The sequence below is a fragment of the Cetorhinus maximus genome, chromosome 21 (genome assembly GCF_964194155.1).
Source record: "Cetorhinus maximus chromosome 21, sCetMax3.hap1.1, whole genome shotgun sequence".
NCBI lineage: Eukaryota > Metazoa > Chordata > Chondrichthyes > Lamniformes > Cetorhinidae > Cetorhinus > Cetorhinus maximus.
The window spans coordinates 85,504,905-85,525,506 of record NC_135899.1 but is presented as its reverse complement, the minus strand read 5'-3'; the positions used below and the strand labels follow the sequence as shown (position 1 = coordinate 85,525,506).

The following is a 20,602-nucleotide window of genomic DNA, read 5'->3' as shown; positions in this document are numbered from 1 at the left end:
AAGGCCAAACATCGGTTTCACACCGGCCTGAAATTGAAGCGGGATCATCTGATGGTGTCCACCATGGCGCAACGCAAATCCTGCTGGGGGCCGGTGTGAAGCCGATCTGCATCCCGCTAATGGAATGCAAAGTAAGGCCTGACTGGAATCGTCCTCCCATGCCCAGTTTACCGTTATGCCGGTGGAAAGACAAGCTGGCCCAAAACACCTCTGGACAAATGTGACATGCAGAAGTTGGGACTTTAGGGCCTTGCTCAGATCACACCCATCTGAGGAGAAGATGATGCTGGAGCCACACAGCTACCAGACCCTGGAGGAATATGCGTATAGCATGCTAAGTAGATCCTCATGCACATGGCTCCGCTGCAAAGCAGTTCTTGGAGGGTGGGAGATCCCCATGCAGCAGCTCCAACTTCGCTGAGGCTTCGGTCCTTCACAGATTTTGCCATGGGCTCGCACCATCTTCCATGGTCTCCATTCGTACTCCGGGCTTGCTTTGGAACTTCATGGACTTCGCCATGAGCTGGTATGGATGATCTGCGAAGTGAGTGGGTGGGTGGGAGAGGAAGGACTAGGCGTGAGTAGGAGAGGAAGGTGTACCGGGGTTGGGGTGGGGTTCGGGGGGGTTGGGGAGAGGTTGTGGGAGGGGGGGTGGGTGCGGTGATGAAGGTGTCAGCGGGGGGGAGAAGTTGTGGGGGGAATGAAGGTGTCAGGTGGGGGAGAGGTTGGGGGAATGATGGAGATATTAGGAGGTAGAGGTTGGGTGGACAAACGTGTCTGGGGGGTGAGGTTAGGGAGAAGGGTGTAACGGGAGAATGCTGCAAATGGGGAGGTAGGTGTAATGGGGAAGGAAGTTGTAAATGGGGGAGTTCAGATGGAGGAAGGTGTCTGGGGTAAGGAGGCAGTTGAGTGAGGTGGGGGGAAGTGTCTAGGAGGAGGAAGGATTGAAGAGAGGAGAAGGTGTCAGGGGAAGGAGGAAGTACGGAGGGGGAAGGTGTCCGAGGAAGGAGGGAGTTTGGAGGGGGGGGAGATGTATGGGAAGGAAGGACTAAGGACGGGGGACGGTGTTCTGGGGAAGGACGGTGTCGGGGGATGAGGGGGTTGGGGAGGAAAGGTGTCTGGAGGGTGGAGGCAGTTCGGAAGGGGGCTGGAAGGAGTAAGGGTGGAGGAAGGAGTAAGGGGGGTGGAATGCCCAGGTGAACATGTAAAGAGGGGTCTGTGGAGTCAATAAATGCCTCCTGGGGTGTGAACTCAGGGTGGACGTGGTAGGAGGGAATGGTGAATGTGAGAGGGGGCAAAGGAGCCGGTAGGGTGGGAGGGTGAGGGTGCATCGGTGCAAGTAGAAGGGGCGGCAAGGGTTGTTGGTGGGGACATGGAGACAAACACTGACCCTGGAGCTGGGAAGTACGAGGAGGGAGGTTAGTGTGAATGGCGGTGTGATTTTCAGAAAGGTAGGGAATGTGCACGTTCACCTGGGCATCCTAGAATGACAAAGGTTCGGGCTGTAGGGTAATGGTGGGGAGGTGGAAGGCGATGCCCCCGGAATGGACTGTGATGGGGGGAAATAACATGGGTGACTGGGAGAGGATAGAGGACAGGGGAGCTGATCAAAAAGCTGACTACGACTTTGTTTTTCAAATCGAAAGGGGTATGGACAGGGTAAATAATGAGAAACTGTTTCCACTCGAGAGAACATCAAGAACTAGAGGGCACAGATTCAAAATAATTGGCAAAAGGAGTAACTGTGATGCGAGGAAAAATTTTTTTCACCCAGAGGGTGGTTGGAGCCTGGAACAAACTTCCTGAAAGGATGATGGAGGCAGGTTCGATCGAGGCATTTAAAAGGGAATTGGATTGCTACCTGACAAGAGAGAATGTGCAAGGTTACAGCGATAAAGCAGGGGAGTGGGATTAGGTGGGATGTTCTTTCAGAGAGCCAGTGCAGACTTGATGGGCCGAATGGCCTTCTTCTGCACTGTAAAGATACTGTGATACAGTGAAAGTGAGCGGAGCCTCAAGTTGAATGGGCACAGGTACTGCACAAGAGTGCATTCAGTGGGTGGGCGGAGATGCAGGTCAGCTCGGATGGACAACTGAAAGTGAACCCCAGCAGACACTATTGAAAATGCTCGGGGACATTGAGGTGAGTGTGTTGGAGGAAGGCTCTGCTTGCGTGTGAGAGTGCTTGCACAAGGCTCCGAAAGGCCCTGCCACACACAGACACTTCTCCCTCCAAAATCATTTGTGGTCTGGCTGCGTGCAGCTGAACTGCAAGGCCAGAATTTTTACCTTGAACTCCGTTGCCGAAACGGGGCCCGCCGCCATTTTGAGTGGGCGGGCTAATTAAGGCCCGCCCAGTGGCCTGCCTGACAGGAAGCGCTATGCGCTTCCTGTGCGGGGATGGAGGGATTCCCCATCTGTCAAAGAGCGCACATCTCCCTGAGACTAAGTGCTGTCTCAGGGAGATTACTGACAATATAAAAATCTTTAAAAATAGAAAAATATTAAAATTATTAACATGTCCCCCTCATGTGACAATGTCACACGAGATGGGACGTTAATAAGAAGCACATAAACTTTATTGAAGTTTTTAAAGACGGACATGAAACCTCATCCCGCCAGTGGATAAAGTTTCATGTATTATCTGAAGCCCACTGGGGCTCCTGGCCTGCCCGCCAACCTTAAGGTTGGACGGGCAGGGCATTGAACAAGCTTAATTACCCTGTCACTGGCCTTACTTGGTCATTGACAGGTCGGTGGGCGGACAGCTGATTTCGCTGTCCACCCAGTTCCTCCTGACGCCATCCCGCGTCGTTCTGTCCCAAGTGGTGGCGGGGGGGTTGCAGGTGGAAGACTTGCGAAGCCTGTAAATGAAGCTGAAAGACACCATTACGCATTATTCAGTAAAAGTGAACATTTTTTCAGATTATTAAGTGATGAAATGTGTTCACCCGTGCAACCACTTGTTCAGAATTTCTTAACTTTTCTAGGCCTACCACTTCTTCTAGGTGCTGCCCTGACATCCGTAGCAGAGATGGAGACCATCTGTGCAATGGTTGGCCCTGTTACCTCTGATGATTTTGGTGTGCGTCCTCTGGAGAACTGAGGCCTTGAGGGCCCCAGCTTGCTTTGGCTGTCCTCCTGTGGGCCAGCTACCCCCTCTGTGGTGACGGAGAACTAGGTTGAGTGGGGGGGGGGGGTCACAGGCAAAGAGGGCTTGGAGGCGGCAGACAGCCTCTGAGATTCCTGAGTGGATGATCCAGGGGTGTCCAGCTGCCGCTCCTCCTCCCTTCGGGTGCCCAAGGGCCCCGGCCTGACTCCTTGAGGGAAGGGAGCCCCTGGAGGGATGTTGAAGTGCCCTCTTTCTCCCTTGTGTTGCCACTGCAGAAACTCACCCGTGGCTACCGTGATGGAGTGCAGGTCTGCGTGCATCTCCACATTCTGCTGGACCAGGGTCTCCATGGCGTCTGCCATCCTTCCCATGGAGACCTCCATGCACGCACATGCGGCCACCACTTCATCAGAGAGCAGGCAGATGCACTCCTCCAACTCACATGCCACTCTGTTGAGGGCTTCCAGCAGCTCTGTGTGAAGTTCCCCCGCCTTCTGCTGACTCTCCACGATGAGTTGGAAGGCCGAAGCAAGAGGCTCATCATCTGACCCGGACTTCACAGATGCCTCTTCCCCAACAGTCTTCTGAGTGCTGGGAGCTCGGCTGACCCTGCCGCCTCCTGCGGGCACGTGCCTGTGCGGTAACCACCAGATTGTGAACCCAAGCCTGCTCTAGATCTAGGTCCCACCGAGGTGTGTTGTCTCTGCACTGGTTGGGGTGTGGATACGCTGTGGTGGGTCTTCCAGGCTGCTTATTTCCTGTTCTTCAATGGAGGAAGTGTCCTCTTGGCTGGAGGTGAAGACATGAATGGAGCTGAGTGACTGGCTGGCTGAGGGCATTGGTCGCTTGGCAGAGCTCCCTGTGAACCAAAGTAGAGATAATTAGTGCATGGCAGCAGAGTCAAAAACAGGAGAGAGAGCACTCACAGTTGCGTCGAGAGAGGGATGATCTGATGCAGGATCTTATATGATGTTTGCTGCTGACCTCACCATTGCTGCAGGCAAGGTCCATATCCTCCCCAGTCAGTGCGATGGCATTCCCCTCAAAGTGAGTGAGGGGCCTAATATGGACCACTCCACCACCCCCCCCCCCCCCCCCCCCCCCAAACCCACTGTCTGGGACCTCTCCCTGCTGCTTTGAGCCAGCTTCTCCTGCATGAAAACTGATGATGAGCAGGACACAAGGCACTGCGTGGAATGTTTATGTGGTTGGTGGAGCCATGGACGGGATGAAGACGTGAGCTCAAGAGGATTTGAGCCTGATGGAGATGTGAGGGTTTGTGTGAGAGTTAGTGGTGCTATCCCTTGATCCTGTGGATATGTGATGGGTTTGTGAGTGTGAGAGTTGAGAATGATGAGAAGAGTGACTTATCCTGGCGGAATGGATGAAAGCATTCATCCTCTTCCTGCACTGGATGGGTGACCTCCTCTGCGCTGACCACTGCTGCCACTGCCTCCCAGGTCATATTGTTGACTCTGGTGGATCTCCTGTGGCCTAGAACTGGTAACAAAACTAATAATTTCACTCAGAAACAAAACTGAATTTTAGCCACCTTATCTGCTTTCACTTTCATCACTTGCTGTGATTTGAAATTTGACCCCTGATCTGATTGTATTTCTTTAGGTAAACCATATTTTATAAAAAATTTAATTAATTCCGCCACAATCTTCTTAGTTGTAATATTTCTTAAAGGTATCGCTTCAGGAAACCTAGTAGACACATCCATTATTGTTAATAAATACTGATTTCTGCTTTTAGTCTTAGGGAGGGGTCCTACACAATCAATCATCACCCTGGTAAAAGATTCTTCAAAGGCTGGTATTGGAATTAAAGGCGCAGACTTAATCACTGCTTGTGCTTTTCCTGTTACTTGACATATATGACAGGTTCTACAGAATTTTGACTACATCTCTATGCAATCCTAGCAAAAAAAAATCTCTACCTTTTCCTGTATTTTCCTAATTCCTAAATGTCCCCCCATTGGAAATTCATGATCAATTCTCAGAATCTCATTTCTGATGCACCTCCCTCCTGCTTTCATTTGCTGAGACGTAATCCGATTGCCATTTTCTCATTAATATATTCCTTTGAAGATAACAACATACTGGAATACATTTTGCTTCGGTTTCTGAAAAAGCTCTCATATGACTGTTTTAATTGCAAATCATTTTTCTATAGCTCCACTAACCTCTTTGAGTTAAACATTTCAACTGAACTGAACTGCATTCCTTTCTCCTGAATGATGTTATCAAATATAATGCCAGCTAATTGGATTTCAACATTGCCTTCTTGCCTTTGAACTACCTGCTTTTCTTGTTTATTTTGTTCTTCCCCATGGGCCTTTGATCTTGTTACAGCACAATAGGGGAACAATCCAGGATGTTCCTTCTGTAGCACTTCTGTTGTAAAACTTCTACAGGCTGCTCAACTACCACAGGCATCACCCACATTTGCGATCCAGCTATATCATTACCCAGAATAAATCGAACCCCTGCAATGGGTAATTTTTCCACCACTCCAGCTATAACTTCACCATTCTTCCATTTGCTCTTTAAATTTACCTTCCACAATGGAATAGATTTAGCATCTCCATGAACCCCACTTATTATTACCTTCTCCTGCAACACCCCCTCTGAACAACAAATATCACTAACCCACAACATTAAGGATTGACTAGCCCTCGTGTCTCTTAATATTTTAACATCTTTACCTACTCCACCCTGTACACATGGAAAGACTTTACCTTCACACATAAAGTCTTTGAACATTTCTGCAACCTGCTCCCCAGAATTACCTTGAGTAAACTGTGAACACATTCCCACTTCTTTACCTTTCACTGATTCTCCCTGTTTCACCCATACACAAACCACTGGTTTCTCCTGTGCCTGAACTTCAGAACCCACAGTGCTTTTACTTCCAGAGCTTTTCTGTACCCCAATAATTCCTACAGATTTTTCCCGCAACCTCCAACACACTGATTTCGTGTGCCCCACTTTATTACAATGAAAACACCTCAATTTTTGAATGTCACTTCTACCTTCAGCACCTTCCTTTTTGTTCTGAGAAATAACTTCCTGGGAACTTCCAGCTACTCCTTCTCTTCCTTCTCTGACTACTTGCCTTCCTTTCACCTTCCCACTTTTTATCTTTTCCAATTTGAAAAAGTGATGGAAAAAAGGTTTAGCTCTACGAACTAACTCATAATCATCAGCTATCTCTGCTGCTTGTCTTACAGAATCAACCCTCCGTTCCTCTACATGAGTTCTCACTACCGAGGGGATTGAATTTTTAAATTCTTCCAAAAGAAGGATATGATTGCACTGGAGAGAGTACAGAGGAGATCTACCAGGAATTTTCCTGGGCTGGAGGGTCTGAGCTATGAGGAAAGATTGGATAGGCTGGGGCTGTTTTCCTTGGAGGAGTGAAGGTTGAAAGGAGAGCTGATAGATTATGAGGGACATAGATAGGGTGGATAGGAAGACACTTTTTCCATTAGTAGAGGGGTCAATAACCAGGGGACATAGATTTAAGGTAACAGATGGAAGGCTAAGGGGGGAGTTGAGGAGAAATCTTTTCACCCAGAGAGTGATGGGAGTCTGGAACTCACTGCCTGAAAGGGTGGTTGAGTCAGAAAGTCTCGTAACATTTAAAAAGTATTTAGATATTCACTTGTGTTGCCATAGCCTCCAGCGCTATGGGCCAAGCGCTGGAAAATGGGATTAGTGTAGTCAGATCTTTGTTGACTGGCACGGACACGATGGGCTGAATGGCCTCCTTCTGTGCTGTAAACGTCTGAGTCTGAGTCATTTCTGGCCCTTAACCAATTTTGTATCCACTCAATCTCCCGTTTATCCCATTGGCTTCAAGTCTATTTGTGGCACCTTATCAAATGCCTTTCAAAAGTCCATATACACAACATCGACCACAAAACCCTCATTAATCCTGTCTGTTACTTCACCAAACGACTCAGACAAGTTAGTCAAGCACGATTTACCTTTAACAAATTCAAAAACATGCTGGCTTTCAGTCATTTAAGGAGGGAAATTCTGGCAAGATCATTTCATCCATAATAGCATCTTTAACATAGTAAAAATACCCCAGTGTACATCACAAGAATGTAACCAGACAAACTTTGACATTGAGCAACAAAGAATGTCTAAAAAGATGGTCAAAGATGTAGGTTTTAAGGAGCAGCTGAAAAGTGGGGAGAGAGGTACAGGGGCAGAGAGGCTTAGGTTGGAAATTCCAGAGCTTGGGACCTATAGGCAGCTGAAGACATGACCACAGATGGTGGAGCAAAGAAAATTTGGGATGACCAACAGGCCAGAATTGAAAGAGTGCAGAGATCTTGGGGGGCTGTTGGGCTAGAGAATGTTACATTGATGGGGAGCGGCAAGGGCATGGAGGGATTTGAACACAAGGATGAGAATTTTAAAACTGTGGAACATGGGCCAGAATTTTATATCCTGTGGGCCGACGCGCACCCGACCTGTCCAACCGTGAAATAGCGTGAGATGAGGCCAGATGAGTGTCCCAACATTATCATGCACTCGCATAGTATCTTGCTCGGTGGGCGAGCATGACAGTTGGAAACGCGCCTGCCAATAATTAAACGGGCAATTAAGCCTATTAAGGAGGCAATTGAAAGCAATTTTTCGTGGCCCGTCCACTTTTACAGTTGGCGGACGGGCCAATCAACCAGACGGCCATTATATTTTTGCTCAAACCTTGATCCAGGGTGGGATAAAATCTCTGTTAGGAAATAACATAAAAATAGATATATGGGGACTTTTTTTTATGTAGTATGCTTTCAGGTGCTTGATTGTGCTGCGTGAACATATTTTGCGGCATTTTTGTTGTTTTTATTCTACAGCTGCAAGTGATGATAATCTTTTGATACAAATCCATTAGTGTCCCCTCCTTATCTGGTCTTTATTATACTGATGTTTGTGGGACCTTTGCTGTGCATCTTGGCTGCCACGTTTCTCACATTGCAGTTGTGACTGCACATAAAAAGTACTTCTTTGGAATGTCCGGAGGTCATGAAAGGCGCTATAGGAATACAAGTTTTCTTTATTTTACAAGTAATTGGAGACGTTCGGCCATGTATGAAATGTATGTATAGTATACTAGTGCGAGATTACCTTAACTCGCAAAAAACAAGATGTAGAATCAGTTTGGGTAGAGATAAGAAATAGGAAAGGTCAGAGGTCACTTGTGGGAGTGGTTTATTTGGCCCCTAACCATAGTTACACTGTAGGACAGAGTATACAGGAAGAAAAAATGGGACGTGTAAGAAAGATAGAGCAATAATCATGAGTGACTTTAATCTGCAAGTAGACTGGGTGAATCAGGTTGACAAAAATAGCCTGGAAAATAAACTCATAAGAGTGTACTCGAGACAATTTCTCAGAACAGTATGTTCTATAGCCAACCAGGGAGCAGGCTATTCTAGACCTGGTAATGTGCAATGAGGCAGGATTAATCAAAAATCTCATGGTAAATGAGCCTCTAGGTGACAATGATCATAACACGCTAGAATTTCGCATTCAGTTTGAAGGGGAGAAGTGTGGGTCAAAGACTAGTGTTTTAAACCTGAATAAGGGTGTGAAGGCAGAGCTGGCTAAAGTGAACTGGGAGCTAGGTTAAAAGGTAGGACAGTAGAGATGCAGTGGCAGACTTTGAAGGAGGTATTTAATAACTCTCAGCAAAGATTTATCCCAGTGAGAAAGGAAAACTCTTTGAGAAGGGTGCATCATCCATGGCTACATAAGGAAGTTAAGGATAGTATCAAAGAAACAGTGAAAGAAACACTCTACAAATCTGCAAAGATTAGTGGTAGGTCAGAAGACTGGTCAGATTTTAAGAATCAACAAAGAATGACTAAAAAAAATTGAGGGAGAAAGTCGAGTACAAGTGAAAGCCAGCTAGTAATATAAAAATAATAGTAAGAGTTTCTGCAAGTATTTGAATAGGAAAAGATTAACTAAAGCTAGTGTTGGCTCTCTAAAGAGTGAGTCTGGGGAATTGTTAATGGAAAACAAGGAAATTGCGGAGGTGTTGAACAGATATTTCCTGGTCTGTCTTTACTGTAGAAGACTTAGAAAACTTACCAAAGATATTTGAAAATCAGAAGATGAAAGGGATGGAGGAACTTAAAGCAATCATCATCACCAGGGAAAAGGTGCTGGGAAAACTATTAGGCCTAAAGGTTGACAAGCCCCTGGGATCAGATGGTCTTCTTCCTATGATCTTAAAAGAAGTGGCTGCAGGGAAAGTAAAGGCATTGGTTATAATCTTCCAAAATTACTTAGATTCTGGAAGGGTCCCAATGGATTGGAAAACAGCAAATGTAACACCTTTTATTCAAGAAAGGAAGGAGACTAAGAGCAGGAAACTATAGGCCTGTTGGTCTAAGATCTGTCAGAGGAAAGTTGTTAGAATCCAATATTAAGGAGATTTTAGCTGGATACTTAGAAAATCGTCATGTGATCAGGCAGAACCAACATGGTTTTGTGAAAGGGAAATTGTGTTTAACTAATTTATTAGTTTTTTTTGAAGAGGTAACAAGCAAGTTGGATAAAGGGGATCCTGTAGATGTGGAGTGCTTGGATTTCCAAAAGGCATTTGATAAGGTGCCACATCAAAGGTTACACCACAAGATAAGAGAACATTGTGCTGGGGTTAACATTTCAGTATGGATAAACAAGTGGAACAGAATATAGAAGAAGGGAGGTTTTGCTACGCTTGTGCAGGGCTTTGTTGAGACCACATCTGGAAAACTGGGCTGTAACTTCCGACTAGTGTCAGAAAGTGCTGGCCCTCAGGAAGGGAGTGGGGGGTGTCGAAGGTCGAGGGGGTGAGGGGTTTCGGAGGTCATGGGGGGTGTCGGAGGTTCGGGGTGGTGGGGGGTGTCGGAGGTTGGGGGGCGGGGATGTCATGTGTCGGGGGTCGGAGGGTTTTTGGGGGTGGGGGGAGTCCTGTGGGGCGGTGGGGGTTCAGGGTTCAGGGGTGTGGGAGTTCTGTGGGGTCGGTCTGAGTCTTCGCAATAATTACTCAGAAGTTAAAAGAGGTTTTAATTCTTCTAACCTTTTCTGAGGTGGGGGAGATGATGGCGTAGTGGTATTGTCGCTGGACTAGTAATCCAGGGTAATGCTGTGGGGACCTGGGTTCGAATCTCGCCACAGTAGATGGTGGAATTTGAATTCAGTAAAAATCTGGAATTAAAAGTCTAATGATGACCATAATGTCGATTGTTGTAAAAACCCATCTGGTTCACTAATGACCCTTAGGGAAGGAAATCTGTTGTCCTTACCCGTTCTGGCCTACATGTGACTCCAGACCCACAGCAATATGGTTGACTCTGAAATGTCCTACCATGCAGTTGTATCAAACCGCTACAAAGCCCCCAAAAAAAGGAATGAAATCAGACAGACAGACCACCTGGTATTGCCCTAGGCGCTGGAAACGGCAATGGCAAACCCAGCCCTGTCGACCCTGCAAAGACCTCCCTAGTGCCAAAATTGGGAGAGCTGTCCCACAGACTAGTCAAGCAACAGCCTGACATAGTCATCCTCACAGAATCATATCTTACAGATAATGTCCCAGACACCACCATCAGCACCCCTGGGTTTGGCCTGTCTCACAGGCAGGAGAGACCCAGCAGAAGTAGTGGCACAGTGGTATACGGTCGGGAGGGAGTTGCCCTGGGAGTCCTCAACGCCGACTCCAGACCCCGTGAAGTCTCATCGATTCAGGTCAAACATGGAAACCTCCGGCTGATTACCACGTACCGCCCTCCCTCAGTTGATGAATCAGTGCTCCTCCATATTGAGCACCACTTAGAGGAAGCACAGAAGATGGCAAAGGCACAGAATGTACTCAGGGTAGGGGACTTCAATGTCCATCACTAAGAATGGCTCGGTAGCACCACTACTGACCGAGCTGGCCAAGTCCTAAAGGACATCCTCACCATCCTGCCTACCGTAGATGCATGTGTCCATGACAGTATCGGTAGGAGTGACCACCGCACAGTCGTTGTGAAGATGAAGTCCCGGCTTCACATTGAGGATACCCTCTATTGTGTTAGGTTGCACTACCACCATGCCAAATGGGATAGATTTCGAACAGATCTCGCAACTCAAGACTGGGCATTCATGAGGCACTATGCGCCATTGGCAGCAGCAGAATTGTACTCAAACACAATCGGTAACCTCATGGCCAAGCATATCCCCCATTCTACCGTTACCATCAAGCCAGGGGATCAACCCTGGTTCAATGAAGAGTGCAGGAGGGCATGCCAGGAGCAGCACCAGGCATACCTAAAAATGAAGTGTCAACCTGGTGAAGCTATAACACAGGACTACTTTCATGCCAAACAACATAAGCAGCAAGTGATAGACCAAGCTAAGCGATCCCCCAAACAATGGATCAGATCTAAGCTCTGCAGCCCTGCCACATCCAGTCGTGAATGATGGTGGACAATTAAAACAATGCACTGGAGGAGGAGGCTCCACAAATATCCCCATCTTCAATGATGTGGGAACCCAGCACATAAGTGCAAAAGAAAAGGCTGAAACATTTGCTACAATCTTCAGCCAGAAGTGCCAAATGGATGACCCATCTTGGCCTTCTCCAAGGGTCCCCAGCAACACAGATGCCAGTCTTCAGCAATTCAATTCACTCCATGTGATATCAAGAAGCGCTGAAGGCGCTGGATAGTGCAAAGGCTATGGGCCCTGAAAGTATTCCGGCAATAATACTGAAGACGTGTGCTCCAGAACTTGTCGTGCCCCTAGCCAAGCTGTTCCAACATAGCTACAACACTGGCATATACCTGGCTATGTGGAAAATTGCCCAGGTATATCCTGTACACAAAAAGCAGGACAAATCCAACGCAGCCAATTACTGCCCCATCAGTCTACTCCCAATCATCAGTAAAGTAATGGAAGGGGTCATCAACAGTGCTATCAAGAGGCACTTGCTTAGCCATAACCTGCTCAGTGATGCCCAGTTTGGGTTCTGCCAGGGCCACTCAGCTCCTGACCTCATTACAGCCTTTGTTCAAATATGGACAAAAGAGCTAAACTGCCGAGGTGAGGTGAGAGTGACTCCCCTTGACATCAAGGCAGCATTTGACCAAGTGTGGCATCAAGAGGCCCAAGCAAAACTGGAGTCGTTGGCAATCAGGGGGAAAGTTCTTTGCTGGTTGGAGTCATACCTTGCACAAAGAAAGATGGTTGTGGTTGTTGGAGGTCAGTCATCTCAGCTGTAGGACATCACTGCAGGAATTCCTTGAGGTAGTGTCCTAGGCCTAACCATCTTCAGCTGCTGCATCAATGACCTTCCTTCCATCATAAGGTCAGAAGTGGGGATGTTTGCTGATGATTGCAAAGTGTTCAGCACCATGTGCGACTCCTCAGATACTGAAGCAGCCCATGTCCAAATGCAGCAAGACCTGGGCAATATCCAGGCTTGGGCTGACAAGTGGCAAGTAACAATCGTGCCACACAAGTGCTAGGCAATGACCATCTCCAACAAGAGAGAATCTAACCATCGCCCCTTGATTACCATCACTGAATCTCCCACTCTCAATATCCTGGGGCTTACCATTGACCAGAAACTGAACTGGACTAGCCAGAAAATATTGTGGCTACAAGAGCAGGTCAGAGGCTAAGAATCCTGTGACAAGTAACTCAACTCCTAATTACCCAAAGCCTTTCCACAGTCTACACGGCACAAGTCAGGAGTGTGATGGAATACTCCCCACTTGCCTGGATGAATGCAGCTTCCACAACACTCAAGAAGCTTGACACCATCCAGGCCAAAGCAGCCCGTTTGATTGGCACCACATCCACAAACATTCATTCCCTCCACCACCGACGCACAGTAGCAGCAGTATGTACCAGCTGCAAGATGCACTGCAAGAATTCACCAAGGCTCTTTAGACAGAACCTTCCAAATCCACCACCATTACCAAGTAGAAGGACAAGGGCAGCAGATAGATGGGAACACCACCACCTGGAAGCTCCCCTCCAAGTCACTCACCATCCTGACTTGGAAATATATCGCTGTTCCTTCACTGTTGCTGGGTCAAAATCCTGTGACTCCCTCCCTAACCGCGCTGTGGGTGTACCTACACCACAGGGACTGTAGCGGTTCAAGAAGGCAGCTCACCACCACCTTCTCAAGAGCAACTAGGGATGGGCAATAAATCCTGGCCCAACCAGCAAAACCCACATCCCATGAATGAATAGAGAAAGAAACCCTGGCGGAACCATCTGAAGTTTGTGATTTAAATCACATTTTCTGATGGTTCCCAGTGCAAAGCAATTGTCCAGAGGAATTGTGCACTTCTGGGCAATTGCTGTGCAAACCCTTTCCTGGGAACTTCCCAGACGGATTCCGCCGCGCATCTTTGGGGTACCTCCCAAGGCGGAGCTTGGAAGTTACGGGCCAATGTGTACAGTTTTGGTCTCCTTATTTGAGGAAGGATATAATTGCATTAGAAGCAGTTCAGAGAAGGTTCACTCGACCCATTCCTGGGATGAAGTGTGTATCTTATGAAGCAAAGCTGAACAGGTTGGGCCTATACCTATTGAAGTTTAGATGAATGAAAGGCGATCTTATTGAAACATATAAAATCCTGAGGGGACTTGATCGGATGGATACCAGGAGGACGTTTCCTCTTGTCAGGGAGACTTGAACTAGGGGACACAGTTTAAGAATAGGAGGTCTTCCTTTTAAGATGGAGAAACCTTTTCTCTCAGAGGATCTTTAGTATGGAATTCTCTTCTCCAGAAAGTAGTAGAGGCTGGGTCATTGAATTTATTCAAGACTCAGTTAGGTAGATTTTTGATAGACAGGGGAGTCAAAGGTGATGGGGGGGGCAGACAGGAAAGTGGAATTGAGACCATAACCAGATCAGCCACAATCTTATCAAATGGTGGGACAGAGTCGAAGGACTAAATGGCCTATTTCTGCTCCTAAGTCCTTTGTCCCTGTGAAGCATGGAGCTTTTGTTGCTGATGTTCTGTAGTATAATGATTAACAACCAAATGTAAAAGAAAGCTATGCTTGCCTTTATATATCATTTTATCATGCTTCTCCAAAACATTTCAATTTGTTCTCTGTCTCACTTGCGTTCTCATGCTCCCTCTTTCTCTGGCACTCCCTATTTTTCTAGCACACCTGCTCACTCTTTCTCTTGCCCACTCGCTCGCTCACTTGCTTTTGCACTCTTCGGAATACTCTGCTTTTTGTAACTGAGGATGAAAGGATTAAGAAATTAAAGATTTGGGCCAATTATTAGCAGTAGATTTTCATTATTAGCAATCGTATCACTAAATGGTTGACACAAAACTGCTAATCTCAGATAGCCTTTGGGCTCATCAGCTGTTATTTACTAATTTTCCATATCTGTCCATCTGTCTGTCACCATGAGAATGATGTGACTTTAAGGACGTGTTTTGATTCTCATTAATACCAGGTCATGTTTGAAGCAGTGGTCTCGACAGAACAAAGAGGCTACATCGGAATCGATGATGTCCTGATCTTAAATTACCCCTGCGGTAAGTATACAATTTCTTGTATTTTTATAGTGTTGTGAATAAAAGCCTGAGGAGAGAGATGAGGAGAGAATTTTTTTGCTTTGAGAGTTACAATGATCTGGAATGCACTGCCTGAAAGCACAGTGGAACAGATTTAATAGCCATGAATACATGGAAAGAAAAAAAAATTGTAAGGCTATGGATAAGGACAGGGGAGTGAAAGTAATTGCATAGCTCTTTCAAAGAGCTGGCACAGGCATAATGGGCCTAATGGCCCCCTTCGGTGATCTATTGTTTTATGTCTGTCCAAAGCCCATGGTGAAATGTTGATGGAACTATTTTCCACTCATAAGTGGCACAGGAGTTCATACTTGTATCTAAACAATTGCTTTAAACTGTTCAGATACTTTCACAGATTATTGGTAGAGGCTGGTGGGCCTTCCTTTTTCCTTATTGATAGTTTGGTCTTGACAAACTGCCAGATTAAGGATTAATTCAGCAGTTTAAAAAAAACCAAACCTGTGGGTCATTCAAATTTGCACTTGTATTCTGGCAATTTTCTTTTGCAAGTAGTCCTTTCGCCCTGGGGAAATATTGTGTTTTCAAAACCAGACTGAAGGCTCAAAGCATGCACAGCAGAAGGCCCCAAAGGTTGAAAAAAGTGGGAGGGAAGACCAGAAAAACCACAAAATGGTGGTTGTTTGATGCCTAATTTAGGTTTCCTCTCTAAAGGACATTGATATGACTGCAAATAATGATTTCCATCCTCAGCCTTGAGATCTTGGAGGTAAAAACTGCACAGACATGATGAGCAGAATGGCCTCCTCCTATGCTGCAATCGTTCCATAAAATCATAAAATGGTTACATCACTGTAGGAGGCCATGTGACTCATTGTGTCTGTGCCAGTTCTCTAAGAGAAACTCAACTAGTCCCATTCTCCCGTCTTTTCCCTATTGCAGGTTTCCCTGTTGCCAATTCCGAAGAAGTGTCATATTGAACTCAAAATGTTATCTGTGTTTCTCTGTCTCACAGATGCTGCCAGACCTGCTGAATTCTTCCAGCACTTTCTGCTTTTGTTTTGGATCTCCAGCATCCGCAGTATTTTGCTTTTATTACAGTATCAAAACCTCCAGTTTCCATTGATCCTCCTACTAGCTTGAGAGGTTGGGGTTTGGGGTGGTGGGCAGGGAAGTGAGTTCTCCGCTCTAAGGTTGCTGAGTGTTGTCAGTAAGGTGCACGTTTAATTTTAATTATCAGCAAAGAATGGATAGTGTATGCCCAGAATGCCCAATTATGGGAGCTTCCAGTGGGAGATGCTGCTGGACAATGAAGGAGATCTAGACCCTTGATTATGGACTAGCTGAAAAATTACTATGGCTGCTCCCATCCTGAGCCCTCGCGGGCAGATAACGGGACCGCAGGATTTTACTGGCAGTGGCCAATTGAGAGGCCACAGCTGGGACCATTAAGAACGGCAGCCTTCCTCTCCGAGCTGCCAGCCCAACCACAGAACCTGCAGTCTCGTGTGCACAACCGATAGAGATGACATTGATAAAGAGGGTGGCCGAGCCGCCACGGTTCCCATCTTTGATATAATCCCATGGTGGTGGAAATTCATCAGGCTTCGCTACTGGTGCCTTTGGCCACCATTTTCCCACCCTCCACACCTTCCAGCCTGTCTCCATTGGGCTGATAAAATTCAGCCCTATATGCCTGGGATATCAGATGAGAACAGGGTTGGGCTTGGTATGACTTCTTCCATGGTGAATAGCTGGACAACACTCACTGTCCAGGCACACCATGGAGTGTATGCACAGGAGCCCCAATAACCAATGCTTGCTGTTTGAAGAAGTATCATCTGACATTGAATGTGTAACAGCAGTTGATCATTGCATATCGGGAAACAATTAATTTGATAAACCAATTTATCCATCCACATGTTCTGCGGAAGTCTAATTTTGGTTGGAAGTGGAGATGGATCTGACAGTTGTAATTCAAACTCTATCTTTTGTTTCTATTGATCTACAAACTCTCAACAACACAAAGGGCTCTCCACAAAGGGCACACCACGTGTTAATAGGCTGAGCTATTGATCGTTCCTTTTGCTTCCAAATCTGTCACTGTGAAAGATGCGAGAGCTATTGATTTCCTGTAAATAGGGGCACTAAACACTGAAGAGTGAACTCTTCAACCATCAGTTGGCGAGTGACTAAAGAAGAGTTAATTTCCACACAAGGTGGGAAGGTAACTTTATACTAATGATTTTCTTCATTGGATTCCTGTTGTGACATTGTAAATTACACCTTGCGATGCAGTGCAAAAGTTACTGATGCTTCATAATTTATCCCTGCGGTCAATGCCTTTTGATTTTCAATCATTTTGTAAATTAGTGGCCGATCCTGCAAAGGTCACACTGCTCCCGACCTCAGGAAGTTAATTGTCTTTCCCAACATTTTCCTTACTTTGAGCCTGCTAATAATAATTTTTCAATTGGCTTGGGTTGACCTTGACCACAAGTATAGCTATATTATTGACAAAAACTTTCATTAACAAGGAAAATCTAATTATTCTTGGTGACAAGAAAAATGATCAGCTTGCTGGAGCTCTAAAGAGTGAAGAAAGGGTCAAAGCACATTTGGTCAGAGCCGAAAACTTTCCGACTTTCTGTGCCCTGTGTGAAACTGATATTCGTGTCAATTTTCAGTGGAGAGGGAAACCTGAACATGCTTGATGTGAGATTAGAGTTTATTTCGAGCCATTCACTGCAATTATGTTTACATTGAATAAAATTTCACAGAATGGTGAAACTCTCTCTGAATACAGACTTGTCACACAGGTGTACTTCAATAAAGATTGCTGCTATGAAATAAGGGAAGCCTGTTTCAGAGAGAATATTTCACATGCCAGAATGGGATGATGTACCATGACCTTATTGGCAAACATATCACTATTGGGCAAAGACTGATGAGAGAAGTTACAATGTGGGAGGAGATTTAACCCTCAGGGCAGGCAGTAAAAGGGTAGGTTAAACATTCTAAACTGGGAAACCCAACTCCAACCTGCTTCCAACACACCCAATTCTGATTTTAATGGAGTTAGTTTGGACAGGGTTGATGGTGAGGGAGGAATGGGAGGGCGGTTGTGCTGGAGGGTGGTGACAACCTGCTCTCCAGTGGCAGCTCCCTAATTTAAATATTCTAAAGAGGCTGCATGGCCTCAAATTCTAGTTGTGTTTAAATTTAACAGCTATGGACCAGGTTTCCCAGGACTTAAGAAGTCCAGCAGCTGAAGGGAGGCAGGAACTGCCAAATCCAATAGGTAAGTGCCTTTCCAGCACTGCATGAGAGTCAGCAAGAGTAGAGCTGCTTCTCCCAGTCCTCCAACAGCATCTGCTTCCCTTCCTGTGATCTGTCAACCTACGCTTACAACTGGAGCTACGTGATCTCCACATCACTCCTCCTGGTCTCTCACCCAAAAGGCAAATGGGACATGAAGCCCAATAAGATATGAGCAACCACGTTTTGCACAGTTGATATTTGTGCAAGGTGATGGATGAGAGGCCAACTTGGAGAGCTTGGGGATAATTCAGTGTGGAGATTACTAAAGCTTGTAAGAGGGTTTCACTGACAGAGAGGCTGAGGTACAACATAGAGGTGGGAGAGGGCGTGATTGATGTTATAGAGGTAGAAGTTGCCACTGTTTGTGATGAGGAGGATATGGAGTCTGAACATCAGTGCTGAATTGAATATCAAGGGTTCAAACAGTTTGATTTAGCCTGAGACAGTTGTCAGGGAGGGAAATAGAATTGATAGCAAGGGAGCAAAAGTAAAGTTGGGGCTAATAATGGTGACTTTAGTCTCCCAAATATTGAGCTAGTGGAAGCTGAGATTATTCAGGATTGAATGTTGAACAGCAACCTGATAATATGAGGGGTTAGGAGAGATGGCGGAAAGGTAGAGCAGGAAATCATCAGCATAAACAGGAAAGCTAACACCATGGCTTTGGATGATGTTTCCAAGGGACAGTAGGTAGATGAGGAAGAGGGGGGCGCCAAGATTAGATCGTTGGTAGACTCCGGAGATGACAGTATTGGAGTGGGAAGAAATTCTGTTGTTAGGGGATGCTATGGTTATGTTCATATGGTAAATGTTGAACCACCAATGGTCGAAAGTTGGTATTTTTGCCTCCCATTTTAAATGCCTATTCAGTAAACTTTGCTCTGATTATTGGTGTGAATTGAGGCAAACAAGGTGTTTATGGATTAAATAGTTTATTTATTTCCTGACTTTTTTTAAGGGAACATGTAGGTCAGTGCATGTGGAACTCGTTCTGCTACTAGCAACCTCATGTTGCAATCACAGCTGGGGATTGCCATGGGTCTGGATCTGCATTATATCATAACAGCTGTGTCTACATCACTGGCTTTAACAACTGTTATTTTGGACATGCATCCGATTTTCCAGCGCAGCATTAGGAATTTCTGAAAATGTAAATTGAACACCTGAGGACTGATTTCCCCACCTCACCCATCTGCAGTTGCTGATCCTAGTAAAACGTGACAACCCCACTAGTAGCACAGACCATAGAAAAGGAAAGTTATTGGTCCCTAATGGCTCAGTGGATAAAAGTCCCACTTGCTTGAGCCATCCAGAGCAGGTTTGATCCTTACCTCATGTACAATTCCACAGCCTTGCTCCATCTCACCTCTGTAAAAGCTTCAAGCCTTGTGTACAGCTGCTCTTTACTGTGCACTTCCCCTTCTACCGCCCCTCACCTTACTCATCAACAGTGGCAGAGTCAATATCTTCTTACTGTCTTCATGAAATGCCTCAGTGAACTTTGCCATATCAGAGACTGGATAGGCTAGGGTTGTTTTCCTTAGTGCAGAGAAGGCTGAGGGGGGACCTGTTAAAGGTATATAAAATTATGAGGGGCATAGATAGGGTAGATAGGAAGAAACTTTTCCCCTTAGCGGAGCTGTCAATAACAGGGGGCATAGACTTAAGGTAAGGGGCGGGAGGTTTAGAGGGGATTTGAGGAAAAATGTTTTCACCCAAAGGGTGGCTGGAATCTGGAACACACTGCCTGAGGGGGTGGTAGAGGCAGGAACCCTCAGAACATTTAAGAAATATTTAGATGAGCACTTGAAATGCCACAGCATACAGGTCAAGTGTTGGAAAATGGGATTAGAACAGATAGGTGCTTGATGGCCAGCACGGACACGATGGGCCGTATAGATGACTCTATATCGAAGAGCTGCACAAGCACTAGATATCAATAAGCTAATCTTGGGTTGACATATTTTTGTTAGGTAAGGGTGATAGGGGTTATGGAACTAAAGCAGGTAGATGGAGTTGGGCTACAGATAAGTATCAGTGATCTGCCTGAGGGCAGGTCCTCTCCTCATTTATCTATACCCCGTGGTCTTGCTCTTTTCTCATCAGTTGCTCATAGAAGCCTCCCGCTTTCAACCTCAATGACCGATTTGATTAGAGAGGTGTAAAGGAAACACAGATACTCTTCCTGAATGATCCTCCTGAAAGCAGCTGTCGTCCCTCATGATTCTAACTCTTTCGCCTTCACCACTGGAAATTTGCTGATCTACTTGAATGGTGGAACAGACTCAAGGGGATAAATAGCCTACTCCTTTTCCTATGTTTGAGTTGACTTAAACCATCTTTATTCATAGCATGTCACCTCTTGCTGATGAATTACAACAAAAACAGAATGGAATGCAAATTCACCCCTGCTGACTGTTGTAAAATTAGGACACCTGTCAAGCTGTCCACTATCTTCAGAAGAATTATGCCGAAGATTAGTACAAAAGTGTGACTGGAGTTACTGTTGTAAAAACACTGTCAGCATTCTTGAATCTGTTTAGCTTCATGTGGCTTTACTGTGAAACAAAGTGTAGACAGGATGTCTACGAATGACTGGAGT

At 45.9% G+C, this 20,602-nt stretch overlaps 1 protein-coding gene across 4 annotated transcripts in view; it reads left to right on the top strand.

Annotated features, from left to right (window-relative positions):
* ptprub (protein tyrosine phosphatase receptor type Ub) overlaps positions 1 to 20,602 on the top strand; it is a 769,916-nt gene that overhangs the window by 360,471 nt on the left and 388,843 nt on the right. For all 4 annotated transcript variants that reach the window (XM_078567333.1, XM_078567337.1, XM_078567336.1 and 1 more), the window contains exon 4: positions 14,601 to 14,682. In XM_078567333.1, coding sequence (XP_078423459.1) covers positions 14,601 to 14,682 — 82 coding nt within the window. The remainder of the gene's footprint in view (positions 1 to 14,600; positions 14,683 to 20,602) is intronic.